The sequence below is a fragment of the Struthio camelus genome, chromosome 22 (assembly GCF_040807025.1).
Source record: "Struthio camelus isolate bStrCam1 chromosome 22, bStrCam1.hap1, whole genome shotgun sequence".
NCBI classification, from domain to species: domain Eukaryota; kingdom Metazoa; phylum Chordata; class Aves; order Struthioniformes; family Struthionidae; genus Struthio; species Struthio camelus.
The window spans coordinates 284,085-301,850 of NC_090963.1; the positions used below are offsets into that span (position 1 = coordinate 284,085).

General features: G+C 46.7%; 1 protein-coding gene across 1 annotated transcript; it reads right to left on the reverse strand.

Moving 5' to 3' along the window:
- Positions 1 to 169: 169 nt before the first annotated feature.
- HYOU1 (hypoxia up-regulated 1) lies at positions 170 to 16,984 on the reverse strand. Its single transcript, XM_068916594.1, has 25 exons — positions 16,898 to 16,984; positions 16,670 to 16,761; positions 16,175 to 16,268; positions 14,786 to 14,864; positions 14,331 to 14,485; positions 14,157 to 14,233; positions 13,102 to 13,283; positions 12,322 to 12,437; positions 11,352 to 11,535; positions 10,770 to 10,904; positions 9,792 to 9,874; positions 9,560 to 9,692; positions 9,035 to 9,222; positions 8,615 to 8,753; positions 8,445 to 8,505; positions 7,557 to 7,639; positions 6,723 to 6,923; positions 6,065 to 6,264; positions 5,279 to 5,366; positions 4,577 to 4,699; positions 4,049 to 4,182; positions 3,443 to 3,527; positions 2,728 to 2,980; positions 1,836 to 1,913; positions 170 to 1,279 (listed from the first exon to the last, which is right to left on the reverse strand). The coding sequence occupies exons 2-25, from the start codon at positions 16,731 to 16,733 to the stop codon at positions 1,218 to 1,220; spliced, it is 2,997 nt and encodes a 998-aa protein (XP_068772695.1). The 5' UTR covers positions 16,734 to 16,761; positions 16,898 to 16,984; the 3' UTR covers positions 170 to 1,217.
- Between the last annotated feature and the right edge of the window lie 782 nt (positions 16,985 to 17,766).

Below are 17,766 nucleotides of genomic sequence, written 5' to 3' on the forward strand. Positions count from 1 at the left end.
GTCCCCGCTGCGCGGCGCCGCCGGGACAGCCTCTGCGCAGGCCTGCTCGCCCCCGCCAGCTTCAGCGGCGCGCAGCCGGCCACTGACGACAGCAGACCGCTTCGGAATCGCAACAGAAAGGACAGCTCAGCGAACTTCCTCAGCTTTTTCCAAAACAAACAAAAGCGTGTTTAAGAGACGGTCAGGAAGTGTAATTTTTATTTTTGGTTGAATAGGCCAATGGAGAACAACATCAGATGCACGTTCACAAGTGTTTGTATAAGTCAATCAAAGACTTCACTCGTGTATTTTAGCAGCATGAACATTCCCAAGGAGTTAGGAGACCACAGCCAAGGACATGAAGTTTCACAATGAAGCCAGTCTGAGTACACAAGATACTGCAGAAGGAGGATAATTTGATTAAACTTGCCAGTTTTCTTTTGTTTTTACCTAAACCCGTGCCACCTCCGTGGTCCATAACTGTTTCTTTTTCCAACCAGAGAAAGATGCACTAACATATTTTTTCTTCCAGTCTCCTTAGCATTCAGCTTTGCAACTTTTTAGCTTTTTTACAGTAAACAATAAACTGAATCGTTTGCTTAAGTCTCAATTCACTGTTTTCAGACTCTGCTACAGAGCATGGATAGAGATGGCTTTAATAAGTCTATGGAAAATAGACACATTCTTATCCTGAAGCACAGAGCATCTGCCTCCCCACATCTGTTCCACTCTTCCAGGCATCCAAACGACCATACACTGCCCATCAGCTGAAGTCACACCACTCCTTTAGGTTAGGGCCTCATATGCAAAGACAACACTATCTTAGCAACCCGTTTCTGGATTAATCCCTTTCATCTTCACCAGATGAGGTGTGGCACAAAGCATATGTTCCAAGTTACCTCCTGAAGCTTACAACACTTCTTTCCCTGTTTTCCTCTACAAAAAAAAGTCACTTTGGTGACTTCAGTAAGACTGTACTGAAACAGAGACAATTGTTGGTGAGCACTCAGTCACCTCTAAACACATAAGAACAGAGAAATAAAAAAACAATTCACTAAGTTAGTAGCGGCAAAATCCCCAGGGGAAAAAAAAAAAATGTACATCTCTATTGCATTGCATTTTGTTGTCAGACTGTTTGTTGTGTTCCTTTTACATCATAACTAGCCAGGTCCATTATAAAAAACAAGAAAGTAACCATCAAATAAATAGATGCTGACACTAGTGGGATTTCAGGGATGTTATAACTCATCATTTTTCCTGCTTTCTCCTCCGGCTTCTGTTTTCTTCTCTTTTTGGGACCCTGTGTAATGAAATGAACGGTTATACACTGTAATAGTTTGACAGCACACAAAGCAGCGTTAAGCGTCGCTGACATTTATCACATCTTCCACTAAATTCTCAATCTGTGGCACATACATCATGGGAAAGCTTTACGGATCGGTATTCAGCTCGGAAGAGTTGGAGACATTACTGCCCTCCACCTGCTGAATATTGCTCTTTCAACACAGGACCAGCAGAAAAACGCGCACGTGTACACAAACTCCCCAAGTGCTAAGCAGCATATATCACTTTAACAAAGATGGGCTTAAGCTAAGGGACTGGAGTGACGGAGGCACAAAGCAGCTGATGAGGCAGGAGGCAGTGGTACATTACAACTCTGCACTGAGCAGAACAAAAAGTTAGGAACAGCAAGGAACCAAATTTTCATGTTCCTCTTTGCAGAATTCCCAACCGCTCAGCAGTCAGGGTTCTGCCATATTAACTGCCTCCTATGTCTAAAAGGCGGAAAAAAAGCACAGGGACAGCTTGCACTCATAGCTACCAAGCTCCAGGCTGTTAGCCAAACATATACCCACCTGAGTCTGATCCAGGCTCATCACCTACTTTCTCAGCTGTAGGAGGTTCCTTGGCTGGACTGATATCCTCAGGTTTATCTATGTTTAAGGCAGAAAGAAATAACATAAATGCCTTGGAAATGAGGTGCAGGGCACATGACTAACAGTGAGGTATACAAACAAGCCAACTAAGGTGCCTCGGCAGGACAGTACTAATTCAGTCTCACAGTGCATCTCTCTAGAGCACTCAGAGGAACACCACAGAACTGCTCCTGATTTCTCACTGCCAGGCTTTACGTCCCTAGAAGCCCCGGACAACCTACTGATTGCGCAGCTAAGTCACCTTTAGAGCCGTGATAAGCAGGATCTCTTATTCAGGCCCAAAGAACAGGCAGGGAAGTCTGCTGACAAACAGCAGTCTAGGTTTAACAGAAACAGGGTAACCAGAAACTCAGGACCTTAACAGTTGAGAAAACCAAAAGTCTGCATGTCCCAAGAGATTTTTTTCCAGGGCCCACCCAAGCTACAAACCATTCTCATCAACAGATCAATCTATTCCTTAATATAGGACATAACCTTCCATACTTGTTCTGGACATCCAGGAATGTAATTGATGGCTACTCTTACAAATAAAGTAGCTAGCCAAAGAGAGATACTAACCCTCCTAGGAAGTTTATATACCCCTTTTTTTCCTTCAGAGAAAACTAATAAAAATGCAGGGACAGGGAAGAAGGGGCCAGGCAGAAGATTGCCTAGATTTTCCCTGCTGTCTTTAACAACTCGCAGGAGGAGCGGTTCATCCTTCAATTAGCTACTGTCCACTTATTCAGCTTTTTCTTACTCAAGGCAGAGATGTGTGTTACACGTGGTAACGACAAGTTCGTGAGGCAATGCTGCCCACTCCCTTCCTTACCTTCAGGTTTCCCCTCCGTGGGAGGGATAGTGTTCTCACTCTCAGACGTTGCTGTAGCATTCTTGCCTGAATCAGGTTTTGTGGCGTTCTTCTCCTTTCTGGGTTTGGGTTTTGCAAACTTGGCCTTATTCAGAAGGTACTGCACTTCCCTGTCCAGGGCTGCTATCTTGAGCTCTATATCCTTGGAAAGCAGGACAGGTTTCTCAGTAGGAGCGAGCTTGTTCTGTTCAGCCAGCGTCTCATTTTTCCACACCTGGGGCAGGGGAAAAGAGGTGCTTTTTGGGTACTTCTTGGTTCTACAAACCACAGTATGTCACAGTATCTTGAAATCACTGCTCCTAGGCCTCCTAATTTACTCAAGGTAACACTATTCCCTGCTGCATTTCTTCTACCTTCTTAGTTATCCCAGGCATAGGGCAAAAAGAAACAGAACACAAAAAACGAGCTACTTTTAAAACTGTATGCAGCCAGATTACTGGGCTACAGCATTCCTCCTGGAGACAGTCGGCCACATGCAACACAAGAATCATTATTTCCCCAAAGCAGCCTGGGGTCAAGATGGGGATTAGAAAACACTGAAACACGGAAAAGGTTTTGCTGGAGGTATGGGAACAAGACACGCATGTGACCTTGAGTGAAAGCACAGCCATTACTTAAGACAGGAAGCACAACTCAAAACAGCCCCCCCCACAACAATCATTCAATTCTTTATTACCGTTGTTTCATTGATTGCTTTTTCCAGTGTACTCAGTTCCACTTCTGTGAATATCTGGTCAGACTCGGGAATCATTCGGGCTCCCCTCAAAGATTAAAAAAAAGTTTCTTTTTGTGTAACCAAACAGACTACAAACAGGCAACACTTAGTGTTTTCAATTCCAATAATAAACATACTAATAGCCACTGCACACCAGTTACCATCTGCAGGTAACACAGATAAAGAGGCCTAAATCAATCGCTGGATGCTAGGAATGGAACAGAGCCAGCAAATGCAGCTACCACAAGAGCTAAACAACAGGGAAGATGGAGGAGAAAAACAAACAAACAAAAAAAAAGCCTTAAGTTCAAGAGGGATACGTCTGCCTGGAAACATCAAGCAGAGCACTGGACACTTCCCGCTCCTCCAGCTTACACAAGGTTTGCATGCTTCTCTTGATGGACGCTGCAGAACCGACCACTAAGAAACAACAGTTCTGGCCTCCTTGCCTTGAGAGCACCAGAACTTTCAGACCACATTCCCACTCAAACTGGCTGGTCAAAGTTCTGCTGGCATCTCTTATGCGATCAGCCACACAACTTTTCTTCCTAAAAAAATTGTTCTTACTTGAGGAAGATGCTCGAGTGGTTGAGCAGACTGTCCAGGGCAGCCAGACGTTCTGGCCACTTTCTCCTTTCCTCTACCCGGAAAAAGAGGTTTCTACAAAGCTTTTTCAGCTCTGAAAGCTTGTCTTTCAGCTCCTGCAAAGGGGGGAGAAGAGGAAAAAAAAAGATAGATAGTTTGCCCAGCGTCTAACCTCTCCCCCAATGGTAACACCGTAAGCCCCAAAAGTCAAAATTGCAAGTGTTTGAAGTTCTCTCTCAAATGCACTATTTCCAGACAGTAAAGTAAGAGTGACATGACTAAAAGCTTTATGTAGAATCAACAGGTTTCTGCCGAAGCTATTCAGGACCACGCATGCACATGTGACTGCAAGAACAAAGTCTTATTATAAAGAGTGTATAATGCACTAAAGAGGCAAGGAGTTTTCAAGAACCAGACTACAAAGGATCGAAAATGGATCGCTTCTCTGTCATCCGACATGGGGATGTCGGTCAATTATAGCAGATTTATCTTGACTACACACAACAGTACCTTAGTTGCAGCTGCAAAGCCCTCCTCCTCCATCCAATTAGAAGCTTCACTAAGCTTTCTGGAGATTTCTTCTCTCTGCTCTTCTGTTGAGACAAGCTGATATTCCTCTTGGTAAAGCTTGTCCTGAAAAGAACAAAAGTAACCTCCCTTTAAATACCGCTGGCTGTGGAAGCATAAACAACCAGGTCACCCGCTTGCGCTGTGGACTCTTGGGCCACTCTACGCGCTGACCAGGAGATTCTAATTTAACCCCCCAGATCTAAGCTCTTGCTCTTACCTTTACCAGACACGATACATGATGGCAAAGCTGCAACAACTGTAATTTCACACACCCCTAACATTAACTGTCCTTTTCCCTGCAACAGTCTTTGCGCAGCTGTAATTTCTTTCCAGCCAGAGTGCAAGCATTCCAAAACTCACAGGGAACTGTATGTAAGGTATACGGGAGACCTGAGGTATAACTTGTTAGACAATCTGAAGGAAAGCGTTCATTCTATCTTGAGGAAACCTCCCTACTCCACATGGACTTGGGTAAGCCTAACATTAGTAGAAGTGACTGAAGGACAAGAACTGGGCTCTCCAAAGCAGCCTTCCCCTACCCCCACCCAAGCACAACTGCCCTGCATCCAGATCAGCCAAACTACACAAGACACTTCTACCTGCTTTCCAGGAGGTCTCATTTCTTTATACCCTTCTTCTTACCTGGGTCTCAAAGATGAACGATTCCAAGCTGTTGGCTGATTTTTCTCTTTCTTGTTTCTCTAGATCTCTGACTGTCAAATCTTGGAGTCTAACATGTGAAGAGAGCAGAAAAAAGGCTAATCAGTTGTGCCTTTAGATGAGCACAACATTATATACCTCAGTTTCTGAGGATAGCAGCACTTCATGAGTGATCACTATTCCTTCAATCCTCCATCTCTAGGCCAGGGAGGTGACAGGTGGGAAATAGACTTAAACCAAGTGGAAGAGGCCGTAGAGAATTCTAGCTTTAAAACCACTGCACTCACAAGAGCATTAACTATTTGAAGCCAGAAACATCCTTCGATTTAAGAAACTCAGCAGCACTATGACAAATGTTACTATTTGCATCACGTTCCTCTAGCTGCTGCTGCCTCCTCTTCCATCAAGAGCTGCGGTAGGTTAAGTGGGATCTCTAGCTTAACTACCGCAATCTCAGAATGCAGACACATGCACCACGACAATTCAGAGCTGCCAGCATCTGCCTTGGAGACGTTTTCCCCTGGTTTACTTCAAGCAGCTGCCAAGGGCAGGGAGCTAATCTAAGAAAGATCAGTACAGGCCTCAGGGATCAAAGCAGGCGTGTTTTATTCTGCACAAATCTGCCTAAGTAGTATGAATAGTGTCTTTTTTGCATAGGGAATCGAGCTCAGTAAGAAGCCTATTTTGAAACCATCACTTCCTCTAGTCCCAAAGCCACTCATTCCCTTCATCCAGGGCTTCACGTTAGCACAACAATTTCAAACGTACTTTTTCATTGAGCTTTTCAGTTCATCCTCCAAGAGATCAAGCACATCATTTACATCCAGTTCCATGGTGATCTCATGCACAAGCTTCTGCTTCTTGGGTGCTTTGATCTTTTTCTCTTCCTCTGTTTTGGTAGCTGTGCTGTCATCAGAACTTTTGGACGGCTCTTCCTCTTTCACAGATTCTCTGTTCTCTTTGGGATCCTGTAACAGACAAAACACATTTTCAGCTGAAGGGACAGATTTGCACCACCTTCCAAACAGTCTGAAAGATGCTTCTCATGCAGCTGAATTCAAAGGACCTTTTATCCCAGATTACGCAGGGAGTTAAAAACAAAACTCAGCCATGTCCACAGGCCAAGACTGGAAGTATCCATGAAGACAATTCCATAGAAACAGTGTGGAATTCTGTATGCAGATAGGGTACTTACCAACTCAAAAAAAAAAAAAACATAAATCACAAATATAGAGAGGCTTGCGGAGAAAAGAGATTCGTTTCTTGCAACTGAAACCAAACTAAGCAACTCTTTCCAAGGCAGGGCACTGACAGGGAAAAGCTTTCATGAACTCTGGGCACTGGAAGATGATAGGAACTTTATTTCTTCCAAACATACCCAGCAAGCACCAAAGCCACAGTTGCATTCCTTCAATCTGCTGCTTACCTGAGAGTCTGATTTCTCCTCCTCTTCCTTTTTCTGAGACTCTGCTTTCGGAGAAGTAGCTTCTGTTTTGTCTCGACTCGGAGATGGTGATTGCTGTTTCTCCTCTCCCTGCTCTTCACCAGCATCTTCTGCACTGCTTTTCTGGTCTTGTTTCTCACCCTGCTCTTCTTTAGCACTTTCTGCTAGGCTCTCTTCTTCTTCCTGGTCACCCCAGGTAAGTAAAGCGGGAACAAAAACACTGTTTTTATATAGAAATTCCATGCAAGTGCTTCACAGAATAGATATTCTGTGCAAAGTTGTATGCATGAAATTCAGTGCTCACAGTGACTGCAGGCATTAGTGAGGAAGCATGCTAGGTGGGCTAGAGTTAGAATATTAACTAAGAGCCACTTCAGTGCAGGACATGACTCCACGATAAGGAGCATTCACGTCACTGGAAAGGAAGTAAATCACTCCTGTCAGCACAACAGCAGCTGTGCCTATATGGCCCAGGAAGCAAGGAGCCTGCTAACACCTGCACTGTCAACACAGACAGAAGCCTGTCCATACAGCAATCGTGCTAACGTAGAAAGAAGAGGTTTCACTAGAAACAAGTCCAACCCATAACGTCAGTCCATCCATTGCTGGATTTACCAGCCAAAGACCACAAGTTTCTTTAAATTCACGTCACATGAAGCTCAGAGGAATACAGCACTTTCTGAAAAATACATATTCAAATTCCTGACAACCTGCCAGCACCTTTAATCCTGCTCACAGGAACCACTGCCTCCTTAGCAACCATAGCAAGGCCCAGGGGTTCCCCCTAATCATCAGGGCCAGCACCTTGGGGCTCACCTGAACTGAATCTGTCAGGTTCTCTCCCGTCTCTGGCATAGGGCCACCACCCCCAAATAGGCTTGAGATGGTGTTTCCGAGTTCTGTTGAAGAGAAACAAAAATTCCAGAATATCATGTTTTCAAAGCAGCCTGTGCAAAAGGAGGAGGAAGGCCATCTTCAGCTCTCGGTTCTTCCCTTCACAAATGTAGTAATTACCGAGGAGCTCCCTAACAGGTCAGCTATATATACTGCAAAAAACTCACCCTTCCCTTGACTTCACCTGGTGCCTTTTGCGTATATACACACACACAGAGTGGGATCTCCATCTCTGTAAGAACATGATCTGGAATTTATTACTCCAGTTAAACTTCAAGCTTCAGCCTATAACTGCATCAGCTAGCCCTGCTTCTCTCTCATCTCCAAATGTGAAGATTACCACCTCCCTTTCTACAGGGAAGTCTTTGCTCTTGCTTTAGAACCTGGACAATGCAAAGCACAGATCAGCGGCATCACAACCTAGGCAGCCAGAAGGGAGAATGCTGCAGGGCTATGGATGTAGGACTTTCCTTCAGGACAGTCCTCCTGAAACGAGCAGCTGTAGCTAAACAAGGAAGAAACAACTCTTATTTTTCAAGTTGCAATGCATGCCATAGTCACCTTAGGAGCGTATGACACCTCAGAGCTCCTTGCAGCACCCAGCAGCCACTTGCAAAGGGCTTTTAGGTATTTTGGAGCTGTAAACATAATCAGAGGCCACAGTTAACTGCCCATTTCCCCTCCTCCTCTCCCCCCGTCCACCCGGTACATGATTTTTGCCCTGCTCAAAGAAATGGGATGCTTGTAGTTATCCCAGCTACTGCAGGTAACACAAAACAATCAGTATGAATATCCAAGTTCAGCATTTACTTGTCAGTGTTGATTCCTCTTCCAGCCTGTCTTCCATCAAGGTCTCAAACACAGATTCCACCTTGGAGAGAAAAACAGGGAGTTAGATATAACCAGGGACCGCTACGACCATAGACAGTGACAGAACTGGGGAAGTTGTCACACTGACAAGCATCACAACAGGATCTTACCCGGTCAAGACTTAGTACTCCACTCTCATCCATGTTGAAGTGAGCTTTGATGCCTTTGGACTCATAATCTGAGTACTTCTTGAAACTGTCTCCAACTCCCTTTAGCCTCACCATAGTCAGATTCAGAGATCCAAAAATTCTGATGATACAAAGACAAAAGGCAGAAAGAGAAAACTTAAGACAACGATGCTGCAGAGCAGTTCACAACTTCTCACAGTCATGTTTGCAGCACTGGACAACTGCACAAAGCAAGTCACCAGCACCGTTTGGTTTGCTAAGGCATACCTAACTTGGAGAACAGATCTGCAAACATGCACGGGTGGCTAGCCAGATACATAGGGCTGCCTGCCTATGAACTTTTCCAGCTAGGCATATTGCACTGTCACAGAGCTGTCTGTTCAGATGCTCGTCTCAACTCACCGCATGTCATCCTGGTTCAGGAAAGACAGATCTCCATAGTTGACATAGAACTCAAAGTCATCTGTGTAGCGGTTGAAGGTGATAACTTTGCGCTGTGGATAGGGCGCCATGCGCTGGAACAAAACCCTCTTGTTATGCTTCAGACTCTTGGATTTGTCATCCTCCTCAACTTCACGAGTGAACTCCACCTGCATCATGCATGTAAAGTAAGAGTCAGACAAGTACAAAGCTCTTCCTCCACAGTCTGCTATGTCAGAGGGTTCCACAGCGTTTGGCTGCTGTACCTCATGCAGGTAGTTGGAGGACAGGTAAGCATTTCTCAACAGATGTGTTTAAATTCCTACGGCCATCTAATGACTTGTTAGATATAGCACCTTATTATACTGAAGACTTTCTTCTGCTTCATTAGATTGACAGAAAGATCTTCCTCACTCCAAAAAAAATACAAAAGTTTACTTGGAACGTCTCCTACCAAAACAGCCCAGTTTGCCCATACCTTGCCCAAGAGAAAAAGCAAAGGGTTACCTGGATAGGAAACACAGCTGCATCCCGAACAACAAAAGGCTTCACCTTAAAGGCTTTGCTTAGAGCAGCTGCCTGATAGACTGCACCCATAGCAGCAGCCTCATCGGCATTGATATTCTTGCCCAGTTCTTCTCTATGAAGTGAAAAGCAAGAGATGTAAGCCTTGCAGCCACTGGCATGAACAAGAATTTGTCAATAGGAGACAGACTAGAAGGGGGCCTCACATACTCACTTGCCCACAGCTTTCAGCAAAATCTCCTGCACTTTGGGGACCCGTGTGGCACCGCCAACTAGAATCACCTGGTCAATTCCACCCTAGGGATTGGAAACAGTCACCTTGTCTTGAGAAAGCAATTTTGGAAAGCTAAATTCAGGGCTTCCTTATGCTCCTTCCCTGGTCACCACACACTGATGTGGCGCTTTGAGAATAACCATGCTACATCCTGCAGTCCCAAGGCCAGGATGAGGAACCTGGAATCAAGCCTATCAAATAGAGTTGATATGGCTGCTGCTCAGTATCACCTGAAATACGAGACTCTATTCAGAAATAGTTGAGCAGACTACAGTTTATGTCAGAGGAGCCAATGACTCAGACAGCAAGTCAGACCAGGTTTAAAAAAAAAAAAAAAAAACCCACGAAACATGGACTCTAAAAGGTGATTCAGTGTCTTGCATTGAATACCACAGTCACAAGATGCTCCGGAATATCCTGGCACCTTGAAACGTGAGCATTTAACAATGCAATGAGTCTCTCCAAAGGGCTGCATCACATTTGGGTTCAACTGCAGTCAGCCACAGGGCTTCTGAAGGGAGCGCTCAAGGTAGAAGCCTGAACAGCAATTAACTCTGTTCCCAGGCAGTTTGAGATAAAACTTTAAAACAGAAACCAGAACCAGCATCCAAGACAAAACGGAGACACCAGTGTTTAAAACCTCCAACCCAAGAGTAGAGACTCTGTAACAGGAACAAAACCCTCATCCAACTCCTTTGTTTCTGGTAGTAAGAACAGAGAGTCAGACTCCTGTTTAACACTACAGCAAGTCACTTCTCTGCAGCACCAACACCACACGCTATCACAGTAGCAGGCACCTGTACATCTCAGTAGTGCTGATATTACGTCAGATAAGACGATCACTGATACTCTGATCGTGATGCAACAGCAGCTCCGTACACCGAAACGTCAGGCTGCTTAATGCGTTCCTAAACCTACCAGGTTCATCTCTGCGCTGCTCAAAGCCTGCTGCACAGGTCCTGGGACTCGCTGGAACAAGTCAGAGCATAAATCCTCAAATTCTTGCCTTGAGACCTTGGCCTTGAAGTCAATGTCATCCAGTAGTCCCTCAATCTGGTAGAAAAAAAAAAAACCCAGCCAGCAAAACGTTATTCAGGGAGCATTCTCCAAGCAACTTCCTTGCCTGCGGTATGGAAAGTTCCATCTCTGTTAATGCACCTAGGACCTGACTGTATTCCATCTGAACCCTGCCATTGCTAAGGTGATAAGAGAAACAGAAGAAATAGGGTTGTGCATATAACAGATGAGCTTCTCTCGGACACCATGAACGTTTATTCACCGACATCACTAACACTCATCCAATCCATCCCTTTAAATCACTAACGCCATTACACAGACACAAATTTAGAGGACACCCAAATGCCACCATCTCTGAATAGCAGAAGCGATGCTTTTCAGCGTACTGATACTGCAGAGGGATAGCACTCGTACATACTTGTCCTTATCCCACTCCACCCTCAGTCCTAAAGAAGCTGGAAACCCCACAGTCGACTGTCAGACCTGTGCCACGTGGTCAGCATTTGCACTCAGGACAGTTTTCAGACGGTTGGCCTCCTTCAGTAGTTTGGCCATGGCCCGGGGATTCTTTCGGACATCTTTTGAAGGATGCTGAGCATTGAAGAGTTTTGCCAAATAATCCCGAAGCCGAAGCTCCATCTCTAAACCTCCAAGAGTACGATCAAACCTGAGCAAAAGAAAGAAGAAATAAGCTGAAACAAGTTGAAAACAATTTTCATTTATCATTTTACAAACATGCAGAGCAGAAAGCGGTCAAAAGTAGCTGCAATGCCACCAGCTGTGAATGATTATGAAAGCACAACAGTTGTTCCAAAAATAACATTGTATCAACCAAGAAGAGATAGAGTCACCATGACAATAGCTTTGAACACAAGAGTTCAAAACGTGTACAATAAAGGCCTGATTGCTGTGCATGTCTAACAGCTGAGAAGCCAAAGGATAACTATCTCAGGTGCTAGAAATTTTATTTGGAAATAACAGTATAAACGTTGCGGAGTTAAAATTGCTGGGATAGATACCCATTAAGGAGGGGGTGCTGTGAGTATCTGGTAACTGCATTGTATTTTCATTCTTCTCTAGAAGGATACTCCACTATTTCAAACTGACATACCATACTTCCATAAGATTAAATGAAATAGAATGATGCTAAAACGGCTTAAGGCTATTTAAAAAAAAAAAAAAAAAAAAGCAAGCCTGAAACCAACTATGCATACTGGTTATCCATCCCCCACCCCAGCCTCCTGTAAATTCTCAGTTACCTTCTGCACCAAGCAGTGATACCAGAACTATTAGTAACTTGAGCCTTTCCATTCTAAAAAATACTTCCTGCTCCATTATCTGAGTTAGCACATTTAAGTCTTGTGGCAAAATGCTACGTTTAAGAGAGACTGTGAAACAAGTGGTTTCTTTCCTGATACCTGTGGGTTTTGTGAAACTCATGATGAATTCTTACCCAATGCCCTGGATCTGCAATTGAGGTTGGGTTCCTGAGTCCTTAGTTTTCACTGTCTGATATGTAACAATAGTACAAACGGTGCTTCCTGCTCCCATGTCATAAAACATGATATTCTGAAAAGAGAAGTTGGGACGGTGAAGCAGAAATGCCTGGATATCCCCCACGAATAAAAAAAAGAACCTGTGGCTTTCCAAGCTTGACACAGGCCAAGACTACCCGCTCACTGAATTGGCTTATATCATACGACAGAACAGCAGGACTCAGGCTTCGATCAAAGTAAAGACATTCAGTGACAAGACTCGATACAAGGAGACAAGAAAACCTTCTTCACCCACTCTACAGAGCAAGAAACAAAGCTTTGCTCTTTAAAAGTTTCTTAAGCCTCAGGAAAATCAAGTATTTCAGAGTCAATTCCTTACAAGATGACTAATGTTTCTCCCTCCCACTCCCCAGTCAACAGGCAAGGAACAAACATAGGTTTACAGGCAAGGAACTGGAAATCTTAAGTCCCAGACATCTGCCCTTCACTCTAGAAGCTTTCAGCCACAGAAGCATTTCAGAAATTAGCTATTCCTTTCCACAGCGTGGCTCTCCCACAGCATTCAAATCGGGTTTTATCTCTTCATCTTGCTGATGCACGTATGAAAACGAAGGAGACTGCTTAAATAGCAAAGTCCACTTCCTTACAGTTAAGTTCTTCCAAGTTTACCTGCAGCACTTTCGCCCCAACATGAACAGACGTGCACAGGATTCTCGGCATCTCCCAACTCCACATACCTGCGCAGTGGCATTGATGTCTTTCCTTCTAAAAACGCCATAGTTCAACGCTACGGCAGTGTTGTCATTGATCAGCTGCAGAACTTTCAAGTCAGCCATGCGAGCGGCGTGCAGAACTGCCCTCCTCTCTGCCTGGTTGAAGTAGGCAGGAACAGTGATCACCGCATCCTTGACGGGCTGCTCTGTGAAAGAGTTGAAGGGAGTATGTTTTTCATTGATACAGCCATGCACAGAGATTCATAATACGGTGATGGAAGCAAAGCCAGAGACTCCAAGACAAAAACCCCTACATAAGTCAATTCTGAAACAGCATCAGCAGCCAGGAGCATTAAAGATGAATCTGTGTGTCTCCTGTTGAAACCAGACTTTGCAGAATCTCACAAAGCAATGAAGCGACTGACATCTCTTTTGCGTGCCAAGATTACTCTCCAGCACTTTGGGATGCCTTAGATTTTTAGTAAATATGGTCTTCATGGAACCTCACTCTATCAGTGGATTAAATTTACTCTCCAGACTAAGTCTTTAGACCGACTTTGGTGTTACTAACCGAGCAATATTGTTTCCTCTTTTACTGTAGTTGAACCTTCGCAGTAAGTTTCCATTCAGACTAGTTACAACAGGGACAGGCACAGAGCAATTTCCACCTCTCACTGCACATACGCTACCAACATGCCTCAGCTCTAGTCACACTGTAGGAATCGGAGAACACCAAATTCTTTCTCCAGAGACTGCCAGTAAGAATCTTTCAGTGCAACAGTGGATGGCATGTGGCATGTCCACAAGTAATAGGATTAACACCCAAACTCTCATCATGTGAGAGAGAGAGAGAGAGAGAGAGAGAGAGAGAGAGAGAGAGAGAGAGAGAGAGAGAGAGAGATGATGACGACTTGATAGTTGCCAAGTCTTGCTTATGACCTAAAGCTCAAGATACCCAACAACCCATTCGTAAAGCTATGTAGGCTTTCAGACTCCTCCTGTCTACATTCAAAACCTTTAATATACGCACAAATATACACATACACAGATACTGTAAGAAACACCTAAGTCTTCCCAACCTGCAAATTCTTCAGCCAGACCACGTGAATAGTTCAAGACCATTCCCAGCATCTCCTCTGGAGAGTACTGCATCGTTCTGCAAGAAATGAACAGCAAAGAAAATTACAGTAGCCAGCTATAGAAGTCCAGTAGCAAAAGTCCCACCCATAAGGAACCCAGAAGTCGTCACTTACTGGGATAGCTTGAAGATAACTGTCTGTCTCCTCTCATCCTTCACCAATTCATGTTCTGGGAATCGTGACTGGTACAGCGCCACTTGGGGGTTATCAATGTGCTTACCCAGAAGATCCTGAAAGTATCTGAATGCCACCTTGGGGCTCCTTATCGACTACAGAAAAAGAAAAGCAAGTCACTCAACTAGATTTCTTCAGCTCTGCTGCTGTCAGACAAACTTCTTCCATTGTACACACTGAACAGCTCTTGCAATGGGAGTTCAGAACGTGAGACTGGGACACAAATAGCCAATACAGAAAGGCCACAAAACATCACATGGATTAAGGCAAAAAAGAAATAAGAGATGAAAAATAAAACTCCCTAACTCAGATGTCTATCACGCAGGACCCAATAGAGGGAAAACAATCTGTGCATAGGAATTGCAGCTGGCATATTGAGTAACAAGAGCTCTTACCATTCCTAGCGCGCTGTCTCCGAAGAGACGCTCGTTTTCTTTCAAGGAAACAGCCACAGGAGTTTTCCTTCGTGACTCCCTGTGTAGGAGGAGACGAATAAAACAATGGATGCAGGTGGCCATCAATATGGAGTCCCTAGTGAGGATGGGGAGTGTTTTTGATTCTCAGAGACTGAAGGAAGATGCTCAGATACCACATGCTGAGCGGAAGACCAGTCTCCATGAATCTGAAGCGCTGCAACAGCAGCGTCTCCCTTCAGAGCTTTCAGGCCTGCTGATGTTCCTCATGACAAGGGCAAATAACACGCTTAACTGAAACACAGACAACCACCCTTCAAATTAACAATCACTACTGTGGATAAATTACCTGTTTTTCCCACAGCACTAGGGAACCTACCAGAAGGGACTCATTCCTGCTCTAATCCAAGCATTGGTATGGAGTATTTCACTATGGTAACTATTAAATAGGTTCAAGTTGCTCACAAAGCCCTGAAATACTTCAGCATACCTTCCACTTCTGAATGCCTCAGAACATGCTATCAATGCTCTAATATAAGGCTACAAAAAAGAAAAAAAAGAAAGAAAGAAAAAGAAAAAGAGATTTGCTATGAATAAGACAAGCTCACAAGCAATTTTCTGGAAAGTGTTGCTTCATAATCAGACAAGATCTGCTTTATTCTGTTTTCCCCTCTCCTAGTGAGGAAAGTGAGACAGTTCCCTCTTTCTATCAATGACTGCCAAGTTTCAAGGAGCTGGGTGAAAGATCCATTTATAATTTGTCAGAGCCTAGAGTCCCGGAAAGCGAGGATCTTCCTGACAGAACATCCTCTCCCAACTGCAATTTTTTCAATGCAGTGTCTCAGGGATTGGCTGGAGAAGCAAAGAGAAAGAAGAGTTTTATTTGCTTCACAAATTACTATGGGCTCTGGACAGCTGCAGCAAAACAAAACAGGCTATCCATTCCCTTATGGAGAACTGAGGATCAGCCTTCTCATCTGAATACGTAGGAACATATCACACCCTTTTACATTTTGATCGTGACATATTCTTAATTATACAGACTTTGGATTACTAGAAGACTGCCAAAGTGCAACAGAGCACCCCTAAGGTAATGTAATAACTGAATTGCTGCCTTGGTGAGTACTAAAATCACACAATCCTAAATTAGATGGAGTAGTAATTCTACTTATAGCACACAAACAGCACTAATTAAAACTCCCCTTTGCTGCAAATCATTGACTCAGAGCATTTGCAAAAACACTTCAAACTCCAAGAAATAAGACAGGATAAGACACCCACAAACATGGGTGAGCAGCAGCCCGCTGCATTGCATCTTCCAGCCCCTTAATCCAAATACATAGGATATATTGAAGAAGAGTTGCTGTTTACTTGTTTAAGACAATCTCCATCGGTACCCCAGGTTTCACAATGGCTATCTTCATCGATTCGCTGCCCATATCCACTGACATCACAGCCAGAGACTCTGCAGCACGTGAGGGAAAAAAGACACGTGAACAAACACACCCGCTCTCTAGGAGAGTAACCCTTTCCCCGTGAGGGAAGCAAAGGGTACAAAGTAAGGCAAGCAGTTCTTCAGGAACCGCAGCAGACTAACGAAACAGCAAGCAGACCCAGGCGGCTCCAGGGCAAGAGGGCTACAGCCACCCGGGCGGCTCGGCAGCCCGAGCCCTCCCGGCGGACCCTGGCGGCCGCTGGGCCCTCCACCCGCCCAGGCCCTGCCCCGCCCTCACTCCCCGCTGCGCCCGGGCGAGGCGAGGCGAGGCGAGCGAAAACCTCGGCGGGGAAGTCACGGCCGCCGCCGGCCCCACAGCCAGGACGCCGAGGCGGGCTGCGCCGCCCACCGCCCGCAGCCCCTGCACGTACCTGTTCCCGGCAGGCAGCAGGCCAGCAGCAGCCAGGCCAGCATCCACCAGGGCACCGGCGCCATCCTCGTCGCCGCGGCGGCCCGCCTCCCGCTGCAACGGCGCAACGGCACAGCGTCACGGCCCGCCCGGCCCCCAGCCGCCCCCGCGTTACGGCCTGTCGCGGCCCGCCCGCCCGCCTTGGCTCGACTCGGCTCGGCCCCCGGTCCCGGCCCCGGGCCCGCCTCACCCCCGCTCCGCTCCGCTCCGCTCGGCCCGGCACCGCCGGCAGGTGCTGCGGCAGCGGCCCGGCACCTCGCGCAACCCCCGGCCCGGACGCGGCGCCACCTCATTGGCGCGGCCGCCGGCGCCGGGCGCCGCGCGCCAATCAGGGCGACCCGAGCGCCCCGATTGGGCCACGTCGAGAGAGCCGGAAGCGGGCACGACGGGAGCTCCGACGCCATTGGCCAGCGCCACAGGCAGCGCCGGGGCGGGGCAACGGGAGGGGGCGTGGCGCGCGCGTGACGCCACGACGTGCGCGGAAACAGCCCCCGTGCGGCCCCCGCTGTTCTGACTGCGCCCCCTGGTGGCCGGGAGGTGCCTCGCCGCCTGCTGCCGCCAGACCCCCTGGAGTCCCCAGACCCCCGTGGATCCCCCAGACCCCCCCGAGGTCTCCAGACCCCCCTGGATCCTCGAGAGCCCCCCCCGGGGTCTCCAGACCTCTCTGGATCCCCCAGACCCCCTGGGGTCTCCACACCCCCACACAGCCTCCAGACCTTCCTGGATCCCCCAGAACCCCCCCTGAGGTCTCCCGACCCCCCTGAATCCCCCAGACCCCCCCCCGAGGTCTCCAGACCTCTCTGGATCCCCCCAGACCCCCTGGGGTCTCCACACCCCCACACAGCTTCCAGACCTTCCTGGATCCCCCAGACCCCCCCCCGAGGTCTCCCGACCCCCCTGAATCCCCCAGACCCCCCCCTGAGGTCTCCAGACCTCTCTGGATCCCTCAGACTCCCTGGGGTCTCCACACCCCCACACAGCCTCCAGACCTTCCTGGATCCCCCAGAACCCCCCCCCCCGTGGTCTCCCGACCCCCCTGGATCCCCCAGACCCCCTGGA

Coding starts and splice junctions, on each gene's coding strand:
- HYOU1 (XM_068916594.1), bottom strand. CDS start 16,733: ATGGCGCCGGTGCCCTGGTGGATGCTGGCCTGGCTGCTGCTGGCCTGC. Junction 16,269..16,669: donor CTGCTGCCTGCCGGGAACAG/GTACGTGCAGGG, acceptor CACGTGCTGCAG/AGTCTCTGGCTGTGATGTCA. Junction 6,265..6,722: donor AGGAGAAATCAGACTCTCAG/GTAAGCAGCAGA, acceptor TGTCTGTTACAG/GATCCCAAAGAGAACAGAGA.